General features: G+C 38.6%; 1 protein-coding gene and 1 pseudogene across 4 annotated transcripts in view; one reads left to right on the forward strand and one right to left on the reverse strand.

The window, feature by feature from the left end:
- The window catches only part of LPXN (leupaxin), a 43,912-nt gene extending 33,725 nt beyond the window's left edge, over window positions 1-10,187 (forward strand). For all 4 annotated transcript variants that reach the window (XM_060159093.1, XM_060159095.1, XM_060159094.1 and 1 more), the window contains 2 exons: window positions 8,479-8,627; window positions 8,952-10,187. In XM_060159093.1, the coding sequence (XP_060015076.1) occupies window positions 8,479-8,627; window positions 8,952-9,221 (419 nt within the window). In that variant the 3' untranslated portion in view covers window positions 9,222-10,187. The remainder of the gene's footprint in view (window positions 1-8,478; window positions 8,628-8,951) is intronic.
- Window positions 10,188-16,940: 6,753 nt separating this feature from the next.
- LOC132526159 (mitochondrial calcium uniporter regulator 1-like) lies at window positions 16,941-17,499 on the reverse strand (annotated as a pseudogene).

Here is a 17,499-nt window from a genome sequence, read left to right on the forward strand (position 1 = left end):
AGACCTCAGAAGTCTATTAAATTGTCTGCTTTTCAAAGAAAGCGTAGTTGAACAAGGTAAGGCATATCAAGAAGTGACCGCAGATGACAGACCACTGCAGCTACATGATTTGGGCCCCAACCCTGGCTACGCCTATTGCCTGTTTGGGGTCTGGCTGCTACCGTCAAAGCGTATTTCTAGAAATAATGTTTCTTGGATGGGCTGCTTTCGAATCCACAGTGCATGTTTTGCTTACACGCTATTTTGGTGGGGCACAGTTAGAGAGCTCTCATATTTACAAAGTTATTGGGTTATGATATTTAGGCTCAGCTAATACTCTCAGTTCCCACAGAGAGGTCAAGGTCGGAATGCATTTAAGCTAGGGGTGTGACATTCCAAGTTAGGCTTTGAAGTTAGGCCTAGATTTGAATTTCAGCTCTTCCACTGACATTGGTTATACGTAATTTCTTTGAGCTTCCTTTTTCTCACTTGTAAAATGGGAGGAATGCTGTGAAGAATCTAATTTTGATTTAATACTGTAGGGAGAGCCCTCAGTTGGAACTAGTACAAAGTACTTCCCTGCACAAATGGGATTGCTAATAGTCCTCTTCATTTTAGGTAGACTCTCCTTGTAAATGCTAAAGAGAGTTTCTTCCAGAAAAGTTCACCTGTTTATACATGTTCTAGTTAATCTTGAAGTGGGGCAACCCTCTTCTGAAGCTGATGGTCTCAATTTTGCTATTGTAATATTGTTCACATGTCTGCTCATTCGTTAAATATTTATTGAGCAGCTACTACGTGTGTGTCAGTTACTATTCTAGGTACTAGGGAGACAATAACAAAAAACAAAGTTCCTGCCTTCATGGTGCATGTATGCTAGTGAGAAAGACAGACAATAATCAAACTAGCCAACTAACTAATTAACTAACTTGCTCTATGTGTCAGGAGAGGTTGTGGGGAGAGTGACAGGGTTCTGTTTGAAATAGGGTGATCTGATCAGTTGTTCTCTTAAGCAGACTCCTGAGTTAAGTGAAGAACCAAACCATCTGGGTATCTTGGGAAGTGATTTTTGAAGCAGAGGGAATATATCACTTGAATAAGTGCTTGAGGATGCATTAGTTTATTATATTTTCCTTTTTCTTAATGTAAAGACAATAAGAAGACTTTGCATAAAATTTCATTTATAATCTATTACCTTCTTAACCTAATGCAACAAAAAATTTGCCCTACCAATATTTTTCTACATTTATTAATATTTATGAATACAAAAGTTATAGTGTATCTGAAATTCCTTTTTTTTTAACTTAAGCATTTCTCCATGTTGTTTCATAATTTTATAATAATAACTTAAATAATATCAGTTATTCCCTTAGGGCTTTCTTTATGTAAACAAATTATAATGGATTATATGCCTGAAGATGTTCATTGAAGCATTATAGTTCCAAATACTGAAAACAACTGCAATAAATGTGCTTGTAATAGTATAGTTAGATTACTTCTGGTGTCTTAGTAGTGTTGTAATGACTATCTATTTTTTTAAATTAATTAATTAATTTATTTATTTGTGGCTGCGTTGGTTCTTCGTTGCTGCACACGGGCTTTCTCTACTTGTGGCGAGCAGGGGCTACTCTTGTGGCTACCACAACTCTACTGTTGTGGTGCGCTTGGCTTCTCGTTGCGGTGGCTTCTCTTGTTGCAAAGCATGGGCTCTAGGCACATGGGCTTCAGTAGATGTAGCACACAGCTCAGTAGCTGTGGCTCACGGGCTCTAGAGCGCAGGCTCAGTAGTTGTGGCGCACGGGCTTAGTTGCTCCACGGCATGTGGGATCTTCCTGGACCAGGGCTCAAACCCATGTCCCCTGCATTGGCAGGTGGATTCTTAACTACTACACCACTAGGGAAGTCCTGTAATGACTATCTTTAAACGTAGAATCTTCTTCTCTTGAATTATTTGTACGGATTAATTTCCAGGATTGAGATATTTATATATTTAAAAGAAATCTTTTTTTTTCTTAATCTTTATTGGAGTATAATTGCTTCACAATACTGTTAGTGTCTGTTGCACAACAAAGCAAATCAGCCATATGCATACACATGTCCCCATGTCCCCTCCCTCTTGAGCCTCCCTCCCATCCGCCCTATCCCACCCCTCTAGGTCATTGCAAAGCACTGAACTGATCTCCCTGTTCTATGCTGCTGCTTCCCAGCAACCAACTATTTTAAATGAGGTAGTGTATATATGTCGATGCTACTCTCACATCACCCCAGCTTCGCCCTCCCACCCCATGTCCTCAAGTCCATTATCTATGTCTACCTCTTTATTTCTGCCCTGCAACTAGGTTCATCAGTACCATTTTTTTTTTAGATTCCATATATATGTGTTAGCATACAGTATTTGTTTTTCCCTTTCTGACTTACTTCACTCTGTATGACAGACTCTAGGTCCATCCACCTCACTACAAATAACTCAATTTCGTTTCTTTTCATGGCTGAGTAATATTCCATTGTGTATATGTGCCATGTCTTCTTTATCCATTCATCTGTTGATGGGCATTTAGGTCAGTTCCATGGCCTGGCTATTGTAAATAGAGCTGCAGTAAACATTGTGGTACATGTGTCTTTTTGAATTATGATCTTCTCAGGGTATATGCCCAGTAGTGGGATTGCTGGGTCATATGGTATTTCTATTTTTAGTTTTTTAAGGAACCTCCATACTGTTTTCCACAGTGGTTGTATCAATTTACATTCCCATCAACAGTGCAAGAGGGTTCCCTTTTTACCACACCCTTTCCAGCACTTATTGTTTCTAGATTTTTTGATAATGGCTATTCTGAATGGTGAGAGGTGATATCTCATTGTAGTTTTAATTAGTGATGTTGAGCATCTTTTCATGTGCCTCTTGTCCATATGTATGTCTTCCTTGGTGAAATGTCTATTTAGATCTTCCACCCACTTTTTAACTGCATTGTTTGTTTTTTTTGATATTGAGCTTCATGAGGTGTTTGTATATTTTAGAGATTAATCCTTTGTCTGTTGTTTCATTTGCAAATATTTTCTCCCATTCTGACGGTTGTCCTTTTGTCTTGTTTATGGTTTCCTTTGCTGTGCAAAAGTTTTTAAGTTTAGTTAAGTCCCATTTGTTTATTTTTGGTTTTATTTCCGTTACTCTAGGAGGTGGGTCATAAAAGATCTTGCTGTGGTTTATGTCAAAGAGTGTTTTTCCTATGTTTTCCTCTAAGAGTTTTATAGTGTCTGGTCTTACATTTAAGTCTTCAATCCATTTGGAGTTTACTTTTGTGTATGGTGCTAGGTAGTGTTCTACGTTCATTCTTTTACATGTAGCTGTCCAGTTTTCCCAGCACCACCTATTGAAGAGTCTGTCTTTTCTCCATTTTATGTTCTTGCCTCCTTTGTCATAATTTAGGTGCCCATACGTGCGTGGGTTTATCACTGGGCATTCTATCCTGTTCCATTGATCTATATTTCTGTTTTTGTGCCAGTACCATTCTGTCTTGTTTACTGTAGCTTTGTGGTATAGTTTGAAGTTGGGGAGGCTGATTCCTCCAACTCCGTTTTTCTTTCTCAAGATTGCTTTGGCTATTTGGGGTCTTTTGTGTTTCCATACAAACTGTAAAATTTTTTGTTCTAATTCTGTGAAGAATGCCATTGGTAGTTTGATAGGGATTGCATTGAATCTGTAGATTGCTTTGGGTAGTATAGCCATTTTCACAATCTTAATTCTTCCAATCCAAGCGCATGATGTATTTCTCCATCTATTTATGTCATCTTTGATTTCTTTCATCAGTGTTTTATAGTTTTCTGAGTACAAGTCTTTCACCTCCTTAGGCAGGTTTATTCCTAGGTATTTTATTCTTTTTGTTGCAGTGGTAAATGGGAGTGTTTCCTTAATTTCTCATTCTGATTTTTTGTTGCTGGTGTATAGGAATGCCAGAGATTTCTGTGCATTAATTTTGTATCCTGCAACCTTACCAAATTCATTGATTAGTTCTAGTAGTTTTCTGGTGGCATCTTTAGGATTGTCTATGTATTATATTATGTCATCGGCAAGCAGTGACAGTTTTACTTCTTCTTTTCCAATTTGTATTCCTCTTATTGCTTTTTCTTCTCTGATTGCCGTGGCTAGGACTTCCAAAACTATGTTGAATTAAGAGTGGCTAGAATGGACATCCTTGTCTTGTGCCCAGTCTTAGTGGAAATGCTTTCAGTTTTTCACCATTGAGAATGATGTTTGCTATGGGTTTGTTGTATATGGCCTTTATTATGTTGAAGCAGGTTCACTCTATGCCCACTTTCTGGAGAGTTTTTATCATAAATGGGTGTTGAATTCTGTCAAAAGCTTTTTCTGCATCTATTGAGATGATCATATGGTTTTTATTCTTCAATTTGTTAATACGGTGTATCACATTGATTGATTTGCATATATTGAAGAATCCTTGCATCCCTGGGATAAATCCCACTTGATCATGGTGTATGATCCTTTTAATGTGTTGTTGGATTCTGTTTGCTAGTATTTTGTTGAGGATTTTTGCATCTATATTCATCAGTGATATTGGTCTGTAATTTTCTTTTTTTGTAGTATCTTTGTCTGGTTTTGGTATCAGGGTGACGGTGGCCTCACAGAATGAGTTTGGGAGTGTTCCTTCCTCCACAATTTTTTGGAAGAGTTTGAGAAGGATGGCTCTTCTCTAAATGTTTGATAGAATTCACCTGTGAAGCCATCTGGTCCTGGACTTTTGTTTGTTGGAAGATTTTTAATCACAGTGTCAGTTTCATTACTTGTGATTAGTGTGTTCATATTTTCTATTTCTTCCTGGTTCAGTCTTGGAAGATTATACCTTTCTACGAATTTGTCCATTTCTTCCAAGTTGTACACTTTACTGGCATGGAGTTGCTTTTAGTAGTATCTTAGGATGCTAAGGTGTATTTCTGCGTTGTCTGTTGTAATTTCTCCTTTTTCATTTCTAATTTTATTGATTTGAGTCCTCTCCCTCTTTTTCTTGATGAGTCTGGCTAATGGTTTATCAATTTTGTTTATCTTCTCAAAGAACCACCTTTTAGTTTAATTGATCTTTGCTATTGTTTTCTTTGTTTCTATTTCATTTATTTCTGCTCTGATCTTTATGATTTCTTTCCTACTGCTAACTTTGGGTTTTGTTTGTTCTTCTTTCTCTAGTTCCTTTAGATGTAACATTAGATTGTTCATTTGACATTTTTCTTGTTTCTTGAGGTAGGCTTGTATAGCTATAAACTTCCCTCTTAGAACTGCTTTTGCTGCATCCCGTAGGTTTTGGATCGTCATGTTTTCATTGTCATTTGTCTCTAGGTATTTTTTGATTTCCTCTTTGATTTCTTCAGTGATCTCTTGGTTATTTAGTAACATATTGTTTAGCCTCAATGTGTTTGTGTTTTTTACGTTTTTTTCCCTATAATTGATTTCTAATCTCATAGCATTGTGGTCAGATAAGATGCTTGATATGATTTCAGTTTTCTTAAATTTACTGAGCCTTGATTTGTGACCCAAGAAGTGATCTATCTTGGAGAATGTTCTGTGCGCCCTTGAGAAGAAAGTGTAACCTACTGTTTTTGGATGGAATGTCCTATAAATATCAATTAAATCTATCTGGTCTATTGTGTCATTTAAAGCTTTTGTCTCCTTATTATTCTATCTGGATGGTCTGTCCATTGGTGTAAGTGAGATGTTAAAGTCCCCCACTATTATTGTGTTAACTGTCAATTTCCTCTTTTATTGCTGTTAGCAGTTGCCTTATGTATTGAGGTGCTCCTATGTTGGGTGCATATATATTTATAACTGATATGTCTTCTACTTGGATTGATCCCTTGATCAATATGTAGTGTCCTTGTCTCTTTTAGCATTCTTCATTTTAAAGTCTATTTTATCTGATATGAGTATTGCTATGCCATCTTTCTTTTGATTTCCATTTGCATGGAATATCTTTTTCCATCTCGTCACTTTCAGTCTGTATGTGTCCCTAGGTCTGAAGTGGGTCTCTTGTAGACAGCATATATATGGGTCTTGCTTTTGTATCCATTCAGCGAGCCTGTATCTTTTGGTTGGAGCATTTAATCCATTCACGTTTAAGGTAATTATCAATATGTATGTTCCTATCACCATTTTCTTAATTGTTTGGGTTTTGTTTTTGTATGTCCTTTTCTTCTCTTGTGTTTCCCACTTAGAGAAGTTCCTTTAGTATTTGTTGTAGAGCTGGTTTGGTGGTGCTGAATTCTCTTAGCTTTTACTTGTCTGTAAAGCTTTTGATTTCTCCATTGAATCTGAATGAGATCCTTGCCGGCTAGAGTAATCTTGGTTGTAGGTTCTTCCCTTTCATCACTTTAAGTATATCATACCACTCCCTTCTGGCTTGTAGAGTTTCTGCTGAGAAGTCAGCTGTTAACCTTATGGGAGTTCCCTTGTATGTTATTTGTCCTTTTTTCCCTTTTTCCTTTTCCTTTTCAATAATTTTTCTTTGTGTTTAATTTTTGCCAATTTGATTACTATGTGTCTTGGCATGTTTCTCCTTGGGTTTATCCTATATGGGACTCGCTGTTCTTCCTGGACTTGGGTGGCTATTTCCTTTCCCATATTAGGGAAGTTTTCGACTATAGTCTCTTCAAATATTTTCTCGGATCCTTTCTCTCTTCTCCTTCTGGGACCCCTATAATGCGAATATTGTTGCATTTAATGTTGTCCCAGAGGTCTCTTAGGCTGTCTTCATTTCTTTTCATTCTTTTTTCTGTTCCACAGCAGTGAATTCCACCATTCTGTTTTCCAGGTCACTTATCCGTTCTTCTGCCTCAGTTATTCTGCTATTGATTCCTTCTAGTGTATTTTTCATTTCAGTTATCATATTGTTCATCTCTGTTTGTTTGTTCTTTAATTCTTCTAGATCTTTGTTAAACATTTCTTGCATCTTCTCGATCTTTGCCTCCATTCTTTTTCCGAGGTCCTGGATCATCTTCACTATCATTTTCTGAATTCTTTTTCTGGAAGATTGCCTATCTCCATTTCATTTAGTTGTTTTTCTGGGGTTTTATCCTGTTCCTTCATCTGGTACATAGCCCTCTGCCTTTTCATCTTGTCTGTTTTTCTGTGAACGTGGTTTTTGTTCCACAGGCTCTAGGATTGTAGTTCTTCTTGCTTCTGCTGTCTGCCCTCTGGTGGATGAGACTATCTCTATATTGATATTTCTAATATAAGATTACAGGTTTTTTCCTTTACTGAAATTGTTTTATATTATGCTTGTATCTTTTTTTCACACTGAAAACCTTGCCTAGCAAGGGTATTACCAAATTACTATAACTGATTATTTGCTTTCTTATAAATCTACCCATATTATTTTAAAGAAATCAATATAAATGTTGCAAAAACAAGATTATTGAAAAAAGCTTAAAATTTCTTTGTAGCTCTTTTTGTCTTTAGGATAGATCCAGTGTGACTATACAGTCAAAATACTGTGTTTTAAAGCCACATGAATGAATCATTGCCTTTCTTTAGTCATATCATCAATTTGATATACAGTTAAATTAATTTGCTTAAACTTGATTTAATTTTTAGGGATTGATTTTTTTCTATTTTATATTTTTTAAAAATTTTATAAAAAAATACTTTAAATCATGAATCCAGTTAGGAACTCTTGTATTAGCTATATTTTTCTGAGATATAATTATCAGATATTTTCCTCAGTTTGTCCTTTGTCTTTGTCTTTGCTTATGATATCTTTTCATCATGCATAAGTCATTCATATGTATTTTTAATGTAGCTAAATTTATTAGTCTCTAACTTGCTTTTGAAATGTGAGCCGTTTTTATTACAATTTTCTCATTCCTCAATTAAAGAGGAACCTATCCATATTTAATTCAAGTATTTGTAGGGTTTTCATTATTATATTTAGATCTTGCATCGATTTGGAAATTATTACTTAATAGTACTTTATTTTTTAAATATTAGGCACTAGGGATATAATGTGACCAGAGCAACAATATCTAGTTTCTTTCAGAGCAAATGTTCCATTGATGTACGACAGACCACAAAATTTCATATAATGGAAAATGTTATAAAGACAATAAAAAAGATGAAGTGTAGATACAGGCTAAAGAGATGCCTCTCTGATAAGATGATATTTGAGCTGATTTCTGAAACACAAGGCGAAGCTAGCCATATCAAGGCCTGGAGCAGAACTGTACAGGCTGAGGGAATACTCAGTACAAAGGCACTGAGGAGGAATAGACCTTAATGCTTATTAAATGCTTAGTATGAACCAGGCACAATATGGAAACACTTTACCTGCATTATCTCATATATTTCTTCTAAGAGCCCTTTTGGGTAGATATCTATTAGCACCATTTTGAATATGAAGACCCTGAGTTTGGGAGAGTTTAAATTATTGGCCTCTTCTCAGTCTCTAACTTGGTTTAAGCTCCCACAGTGCAGTAGTGAACCCTTGATTTTTCTCTCTCCAGGCTTTCATGAGAAGGACAAGAAGCCGTATTGCAGGAAGGATTTCTTAGCCATGTTCTCACCCAAGTGTGGTGGCTGCAACCGCCCAGTGCTGGAAAACTACCTTTCAGCCATGGACACTGTCTGGCACCCAGAGTGCTTTGTCTGTGGGGTCTGTATACTCACTTATCTCTTGGAGTTAGGGAAAGTCAGGGTTCTGCTTTCTGAGAGGCAGCTGGTAAGAGGGTTCACAGCTCGGGATGAGAACTTGACAGGGGACTTCTTAAAAGGAACACAAAACACAGCCTCCATTGTGGGCATTTGCTTGTCTGTCTTGCCGATGGGCAATATTCTAGCCTCTATTTGTCAAGAACCCGAGTGAAGTCCCGCACTGGCAGGAAACTGGCAGGGATTTCAAGGCTGAAGTTTTGCTGATGCTTTTACTGCTTGACATCTGCCTCCCTTTTCTTTTTCTTCTCTCCACCACCCCACCCAGGACTGCTTTAGCAGTTTTTCTACTGGCTCCTTCTTTGAACTGGATGGACGTCCCTTCTGTGAACTCCACTACCATCACCGCCGAGGAACCCTTTGCCACGGGTGTGGGCAGCCCATCGCTGGTCGCTGCATCAGTGCCATGGGCTACAAGTTCCATCCCGAGCACTTTGTATGTGCTTTCTGCCTGACGCAGCTGTCGAAGGGGATCTTCAGAGAGCAGAATGACAAGACCTACTGTCAACCCTGCTTCAATAAGCTCTTCCCACTGTAATCTCAGCTATACCTACACCCTCTTCTGATTTGCTATAAAATTTAAACCAAGAGAGGAAAGAGTACATTTGTACTTACTGACCTTCTGCTCAATAGGCTTACAGAGAAAGCAAAGATGATGAACAAATAAGGGAACGTCTAGATGTTACATGACTAGGCTTGTGGTATTAAGTTTTGATTTAAAGTCTTACTTTTTTTTTTTATCAGGTACTTGAATTTAGATCTGGGACCTGCTGTCTAGTGCCTCTGCAGATGTATTTTCCACATGCACACATTCATTCCACACTGGTTTACTCACATTTCTCCATTTTCACCCCTATGATGACTCTACTCAGATATTCTCTTTTCTGGCCCTCGTAACTGGGTCTTTTAAGCTGCCCACATTTCCCTGTGACTCACTTTCTCACAATCACTGCTGCAGACTTTATTCTTGCTGTTGGGAATCATGATATCACTCTTAAGCTCCTTGCATTTCCTTTCAGTGTATTTCTTTTTCAAGAGAAAGTAGATTTTTAACTGGACAACTTTGAATACTGACATCATTGATAAATAAAGTAGCTTGTGGTTTTAATGCCTCAATGTCATATTACTTTGGTAAATAAACTTTCTGCTTCCCATGTTATATACTAGGCACAATGTGCAATTAAATTTGTATCATACCTCTTGTTTACTTCCATACAATGGACACTTCGTTTAAATCAAAAGAAATTAAAAGGGGGGACTCCTAGTCACTAACTTTTCTCTTAATTTGGGCTCATAACATTCACTTTATTTTATTTTTTGCACTTTGATGATTGATTAAAAGATGGCAAAGCTTCTTAAAAGTTTTTCATCACTTTGTTTACCTATGGAAAAAGTGATTTCCACTAGGCAATTCCAAATTCATATTTGCATATGTATGCATATCTCCAAACTCATAAATTTGTATCTATTTGTCCAATTTTCTTGTATATCAATTATATCTCAATAAAGCTGTTTGAAAAAATGAAACATGCATCTTCCTTAATTCATATTTGTCTCATAAAGACAAACAAGGTGGCTGTTCTTAGAGCATCTCTGAAGAAAGATGCTATAAAACCTCATTTCACCATTTTCCAGTTAGAATTAGGAAATCCCAGGCCCACCTAAAAAAAATCTCCACTTAATTATTTTTTCCCCTGAAAAATATTATAAGTAAAATTGTACAGGGCTTCCCTGGTGGCGCAGTGGTTGAGAGTCCGCCTGCCGATGCAGGGGACACGGGTTCGAGCCCTGGTCCGGGAAGATCCCACATGCTGCGGAGCAACTAAGCCTGTGTGCCACAGCTACTGAGCCTGCTCTCTAGAGCCCGCGATCCACAACTACCGAGCCCATGAGCCACAACTACTGAAGCCCACGCGCCTAGAGCCTTGCTCTGCAACAAGAGAAGCCACCGCAGTGAGAAGCCTGCGCGCCACAACAAAGAGTTGCCACCACTAGCAGCAACTAGAGAGCCCGCGCAGCAACGAAGACAACAACGCAGCCAAAAATAAATAAATATATTTAAAAAAAATTTTTTTTAATTACTGAGGAAAACTCCTTCACTGGAGGTATTTTTAAAAATAGGGCTGAAGTTGGTGTCTTTAGATTATTAATGCGGGCCCAGAATTTCTTGGAGAACTGAAATGGATTAAATGATTCTTGCTAAGCTGTATCATTTTGGTCTCCTTTATTGGAACGGATGATAAGGGGCTTTTGAAAATTAAAAGGAAGTAGTAACAGTTAATTCTATAAGATAGGAACTCCAAAGGCATCCAAACTACGTGGGAGGTCACCCAGGTAGTGAGCCAGCAGCTGGGTTTTTGTCCTGTTGGGCTGGCTGAGAACCAGACTAAGCAAAATATATGTTCGATCTCTAAACATCCTCTTTACTGCATGTGACTCTGTGATGTCATTTGCAGATGTTAGTATGGTTGCTTTGGGAATTTGACAAAGGAAACTTGGGTTTTAACCCTTAAGAAAGAACATTCAGGGGCTGACTTTTTTTTTTTTAAGGATTAGCCTTTTTGAGATTTCAGTAGAATCTATGGATTTAAAAGTTTCGAAGAAAAACCAGAGTTTACTAAGGTGAAATTAAGAAGTGAAAACTTTTTCTTTTCATGATGAAAGTAAGTGGTTATATATTTGTTCAAAAGGAGATGCTGCCTTCAGAACCAGGGTTTTAGCAACAAGGAAACCACTCAAAATTTTAAAGTTCGCCTGTTTAAAAAAATACTATTATCACACTGATATATACCTGTTGACTCTTGGTTCTGAGTAAGTCATAGCTTTTAAAATATAAACACAGGGAACTCTACCTAATGCACTGTGGTAACCTAAATGGGAGGGAAGTCCAAAAGGGAGGGGATACCTGTATGTGTGTGGCTGATTTATTTTGTTGTGCGGTGGAGGCTAACACAACATTGTAAAGCAACCGTACTCCAATAAAAATTAATTTAAAGAAAAATGTAAAACCTACCCTCAAAAGACAGGTTTTTCCCACCTGTGAGGCTATATATTTTTATAAAATAATGTGCCATAGATTGGGGACTCTGTTCTCAAGGAGGAAATCCTCAGTTTGGCCAATGATTCTTTGGAATAAGTACAGAGTCCTCCAAGGTGGTACTTCGATAAAGATGGCCATCCTTTTTCTATACGAGTTCTAGCACGTAACCTTGTAGGATGGCTGCTGGCTACAGGCTCCCTGTTTGTGACCAGCAGAGGGAGAGAGAGTACTTTTCTCTATCTTTGCAAGCAAAAGTCCTGAGATCATCCTAACTGTACTAGCTTAGGTCACACACCCACCAGTGATTTTTGCTGGGGAATTGTACTACGCAGCTTGCCTTAAACCAGACTAGATCATTTCCAGAGTTAGGGGCAGGACTAAGTTTCTAAAAACACAGGGGCTCTGTGGAGGAGATGTGAATATTGAAAAATCTGGGTACTGGTAAAAAGAGGGCAATCTTGAATTTATATGACTGTGTTCAAAAACAAAAATATTAAAGAGCTTCTGAGTTTCAAGATAATATGGAAGGTAAACTAGATCTTTCCAGTGCCCTGAGGGAACATGCCTGAGAACTTTACAGGATGTTAAAGCAGAGGAGAGCCAGGAACAGGATGTTAAAAGCAACATATGGCAGAGATACTGACCTTCCCTAGGCCCTGGGGGGTGGGGCGGGGCATGGCATTAAGAAACATCAAAAAGCACTTTCAGTGTGAGAATCTGAGAAGGGAGATCTTCTAGCTGAAATAAAGGTAAGAAGGAGTGACAACTCTCTCTAGGGGCAAGTGTCTCATGTGTGAGCAGGTCCTTAATAAGGGCAGAGGTGGCAGCCACTAAAATATGAAACTAAAAAGGTGACTACTTACCCTCAAAATATTGTGGAGGTTGTGTTATTAGATAAAACTCTCCATCAGGGCAGCATGTAAGTGCTGAGAACCCAGAGATCAAAGGGGAAATGGAAATCTACTGGGATCCCCTGGAGGGGGAAGAAAGAATTCTCAGATCAGTGCTGATGCCTGAGTTGTGCTTGTTACAAATGTATAATTTTGCCCAGAGGCAGCAATGTCTCAATCTATTCGGTAAAATACTGTTAACGTAGGAGGTTCCTCCTCCCCAGTTACGGTAAATGCATAGTGTTTAAATCAACTTCCTGTGAAAAGACATCTCGTAACTGTATTTAGGTTGACAGGCCATGGATTCTGATACTTGCATAGACATGCTGGCATCCTGGTGAGAGCAATCCATCTTGCCTCCCTATTTTAGGTATCACCAAATCTCAACAAACATTGCATTCTAGGAATAACATTTCTGCCTGGGAAAACTATCCCAATTCCAGTGAGAGATATCTCAGATCACGGGTGTAAATGATACAACTCCTATAGCTGAGAATGACCAAATCAAGAAATCAGACAGGACTTTTCTTCCTGTAAACTTTAACTCAGAGTTGGTGAGACAATTTGATTTTGGATTTTATTGCCTTTGGACTTTGATATGCTATGTTGCATTATATGATGGGGCTAACTGGGGATATGAAACAGAATGGAAGTACATTTCTCAGCATCATTTTTTTTCAGTCTAGTTTCTCCACAAGGAACTGCACGGCTTCCATGTTTCAGTCCATGGGCTTAGGTGGGGCTGACTTTACGCTCAGCTCCAAGGCTCAGGCCTGACCAGTAAACGTTCTTTGTTCTTCTGGATCAAGGTGATTAGATCAGGGGTAGATATGTGACCCTAGCAAAGCCAATCAGATTGCTCCCCAGGACCTTCCCTGGACTTATTGGGAAAGAGGCCCCTGATTTGTTTAGGATTCTGGCTCGGAGGATATTAAAAGCCCTTTGCTGCTGCGAAGTAGTATCTTTAGCATCACCTGGGGAGCCTGAGAACGAAGCCTACACAGAAGAAAGTAGAGATAAATAATGGAGAGGCAATGTCTTCTTTTTTTTGAGCCACTCAGTCTTAGCATATCAGCATCTTAGCGTCAGACTGGGAAGCTGTAACTTTTCTTTTTTTGCTTCAGCCGATTTGAATTGGAATTGTGTCACCAATTAATTGAGTAAGCAGAACAGACATATTCTTCCTTTTGTAAACTTAAAGTATTGTGAATAAATGAACGAGTAAACTCTATAGTGGTACAGAATGTACACTGCATGTCACCATGAAAAACAAATAGACCAAAAAACTATCTGCTCACTGCCCAGTACTTTTTACATTAGAGCACAGTGAAATGCTGTATTTTAAGTCTGAGGCATCCTGTGCATAGCTCATATATTTAGAAAACAAACTTCTTGTTCCTGTCCAATTTGTTAGTAAAGTTGAGTAATGTGTATCAATATCACTAAGGGGGCAAAAAAGAGGGAAGGGTGCTGCCATCCTCTGAGATGCAAAAATGTGTTGAAAATCGTGTTATATATGCTCCTTTGTCTAGTGCCCCTGCATAGAAAATGAGTAGATCTTTAATGTTACTGTAATGCTGTGTATTTGTAGTGAAAAATAGTTCAAAAAACTTGATGCCTTACTTGCAAACAAAAAAGGAAAAACATTGGAAAATTATAAGAGAATTATATTTACCTTTACCCGAAAGTTGGTACTTGAAGAAAATTGGGTTTATAAGCGCTTGAGGAAGACAAAGAAGACATTTATAGAGATGCTGAGAGGAGATTGTAGGGATACTTTTTAGTGCTCTGGAGGTTGAGGGTGATGGTTTTCATTATGTCCAATGACACTGGGAAAATATGACTTTCCCTGTCTGGTGCCCTTGCATTTTCAGATATGAGTTAGGAAATATTGGAGGCTCAAAAATAAGGTGGGGGAGCTTAGAGAGAGAGACGTTTTCCTAAAATAATCTGAACATTTTGAGAGAGGGAAAGAAGGAGGGGAGAAAGTTATGGGATATACAAGAGAACTTGTGAGTTGGACAAGGTGAAATTTCCAGAGCTTCCAGTAAAGAAGGAAACATGGGGAAACAAGAAGGGTGACATACAACACACTCTGTGGGGAAGAGTGGTTGTAATGGGGATCCCGTCACTCAGTTAATTCCCTTACGCAAATTGCCTGGGGACACTACCTTTCAATCCTGGAGTGTCTTTTAGTTTGGGCTTTCCTAGAAGTGGACCCTGAGACTAGAATTCGTGTGCAATAATCTATTTAGGAGGGTGTTGCTGGATGTACAGGTGGCGGGGGGCAAGGGAATGAGACAGCAAAGGACCAATTCAGCGTTCGTTAATGAACAGGTTGCTGCTGGGGAAGTTGGAGCTCAACACTCTTCGTGACCTCTGAGGTTTATTGTAGACCACATGGGATGCCAGCTAGTCCCCCCCACCCCACCTCTGCCTCCCTCTATGCAAGCTGGACATGCTTCTGACCAAAGAAAGCCTTTAGTCTGAGTCACAGGTGCTTGCAGTAGGAAGCATCAGCGTGCCCCTGGCCATGAGTACCACCAGATACGGAAACTTAGAGCATCTGTTGGGGAAAGTTATAAGGAGGTAAGCATGTAAGAAAAAATTCACTGGAAAGGTCTTCGAGTCACTGATGATCACATTTGGAATGGGTCGTAAGCCATTTGTTTGCAGAATTTTAAAATGTTCCCAGTTCTAGAAAGCTTAATGCATTACACTAGCTTACAGCTAGTGTAGTAATGGCGGAGGGGACTTAGGGAGGAAGAGAGTGGGCAATGGGATTATTATTTCCATTTTACCTATGGGAAAATGATCAATTACATGAATAGGCCAAGATCACTCAATTTTAGTGATAGCACTAGAACCAGGCCAATGTCTGTTTAGTATCCCTTGCCTGGGACACTTTCTCTTAGGCTTTACTTCAACAGTGTAAAATACATCTCAGAAATATGTCCCATGAGGTGAATTTTCAAGAGATGAGTGAGGGCACCAGGGCAGGAAGGGTGATCCAGTGGTGCAACCTATGTTGTTTAGGGGTATAGTGGCAAGAACTGTAGCCTTGGTGTCAGACAGACCCAAGTTCACAGGCCAATTGTACCACTTACAAATTATGTAAAATTAGTTAAGCTATTTATCTTCTCCGAACTTCAGTTTCATAATATGCTCAATGTGGGTAATAATACCTCCCACGTGGGTTTGCCGTGAGGATTAACCAAGATAATAAGTGCGAAAGAGCTTTGTAAACCTCCAAGAACCATACATAAAAGGCATTAACAAAATAGTCAAAGAGATATGCAAGGAAGTCAGTATAGCTTCCCTCTGCAGAATTTCCATGGAGACTGTGAAACCATGGCAGGTTTTAGTTGTTTTTGGATGATTTTAGAAATCTTTTTTAGGGATAAGGATGAAAGCTGATGGAATTGAAAATGCTGGGAGATTAGGAGAAGAGCTTCAGTGTGAGCTAATAATCTTCCTTTGCAGCAACATATTGACAAAGTAATGCTCAAGACAGAATGATTTCCATGGCACAGGAAATCCATCCAGTTAGCTGCTTCCCCTAGATAGAAAACAGCGAACCCAGGTTAAGGAAGCAGAAAGAACCAAGGGAAAAGAGTTCAGGAACCTTCCAAGGCCATGATGTTCACTGCCTGTCAATGGCTTAACCATAATTCAAGTGAAATTCTCAGGCATCATTATTACTTGTATTAGTTTTGCCAGAGGTGCTATACCAAAACACCACAGACTGGATGACTGAAACAGCAGAAATTTATTTTCTTATAGTTCTAGAGGCTGGAAGTCCAAGATCCAGGTGTCGACAGGTTTGGCGTCTCCTAAGTTCTCGTTCCTTGTCTCGCTGATGGCCACCTTCTCTTAGTTGTCCTCACATGTCCTTTCCTCTGTACATGTGTCTCCCTGGTGTCTCCGCCTCTTCTTATAAGAATAACAGCCCTATTGGATTAGGGTCCCACCCTTATGGCCTCATTTAATCTAAATTACCTCTTTGAAGGCCCTATCTCCAGACACAGACACATTGGGAATTAGGGTTTCAACACATAGATTATTTTTTCTTTCAATTGAAGTATAGTTGACTTACAATGTTGCATTCGTTTCAGACAGACAGCAAAGCAACACATGGACTTTGGTGGGACACAATTCAGTTCATAATATTACTTAAAAGGATACAGTGGCAAAGATATAATTCCACATGCTTTCTGGTCATAAGCTTGGTGGCTTCACTCTGTTATCTAATTCCAAACTCATCAACAGGCAAATTTTGATCCTTTTTTTTTTTCTTGATCTTTTTTTTTTTTAAATAGGCACTTTATTATAAACACAGGTCATAAAGTCCCAGACTTACCATTAGCCACATAAATATAGACCCTGCTCACTGTTTAATATTATCAAGCTTGTACAACTTTAGCATGGTTTTGAGGCCAGCAACCTCAGTGTCTATCTAAGTGGGGGTCTGATCTTGCTGAGATGTAATATCACTATTTCTGTTCTCATTACCAGCAGCTTTCTTTTGTTCAATGAATACAGTTCTTTGATTCTGCTCTTTTCTACACTGAAATCTAATTTTGTATCTGTTCTGATTTTTATTACTTCATCCATAACTTGTTTTAATTGATATAGTTCAAGTTTCATTTTCTCATTTTCTGCTTTGAAGGATGGAAATTTGCTCCTCTTCATAATAATCGTATCCTTTTTCACATTAGCAACCTGAGACATTATCTGCTGAAGAATGATGTCCTGCTACATCTTGGTGACATATCTTTGTAGATGAGATCCATGTTGGCCTCCATGATCTTGACCAATGCAGATGCAATGATTTCTGCTTGTCGAGTAGTAAACCCATTTCCTTCAAGTAAACACACTAAGGCATG

Source organism: Lagenorhynchus albirostris, chromosome 9 (assembly GCF_949774975.1).
Source record: "Lagenorhynchus albirostris chromosome 9, mLagAlb1.1, whole genome shotgun sequence".
In the NCBI taxonomy this organism is placed as follows: Eukaryota; Metazoa; Chordata; class Mammalia; order Artiodactyla; family Delphinidae; genus Lagenorhynchus; species Lagenorhynchus albirostris.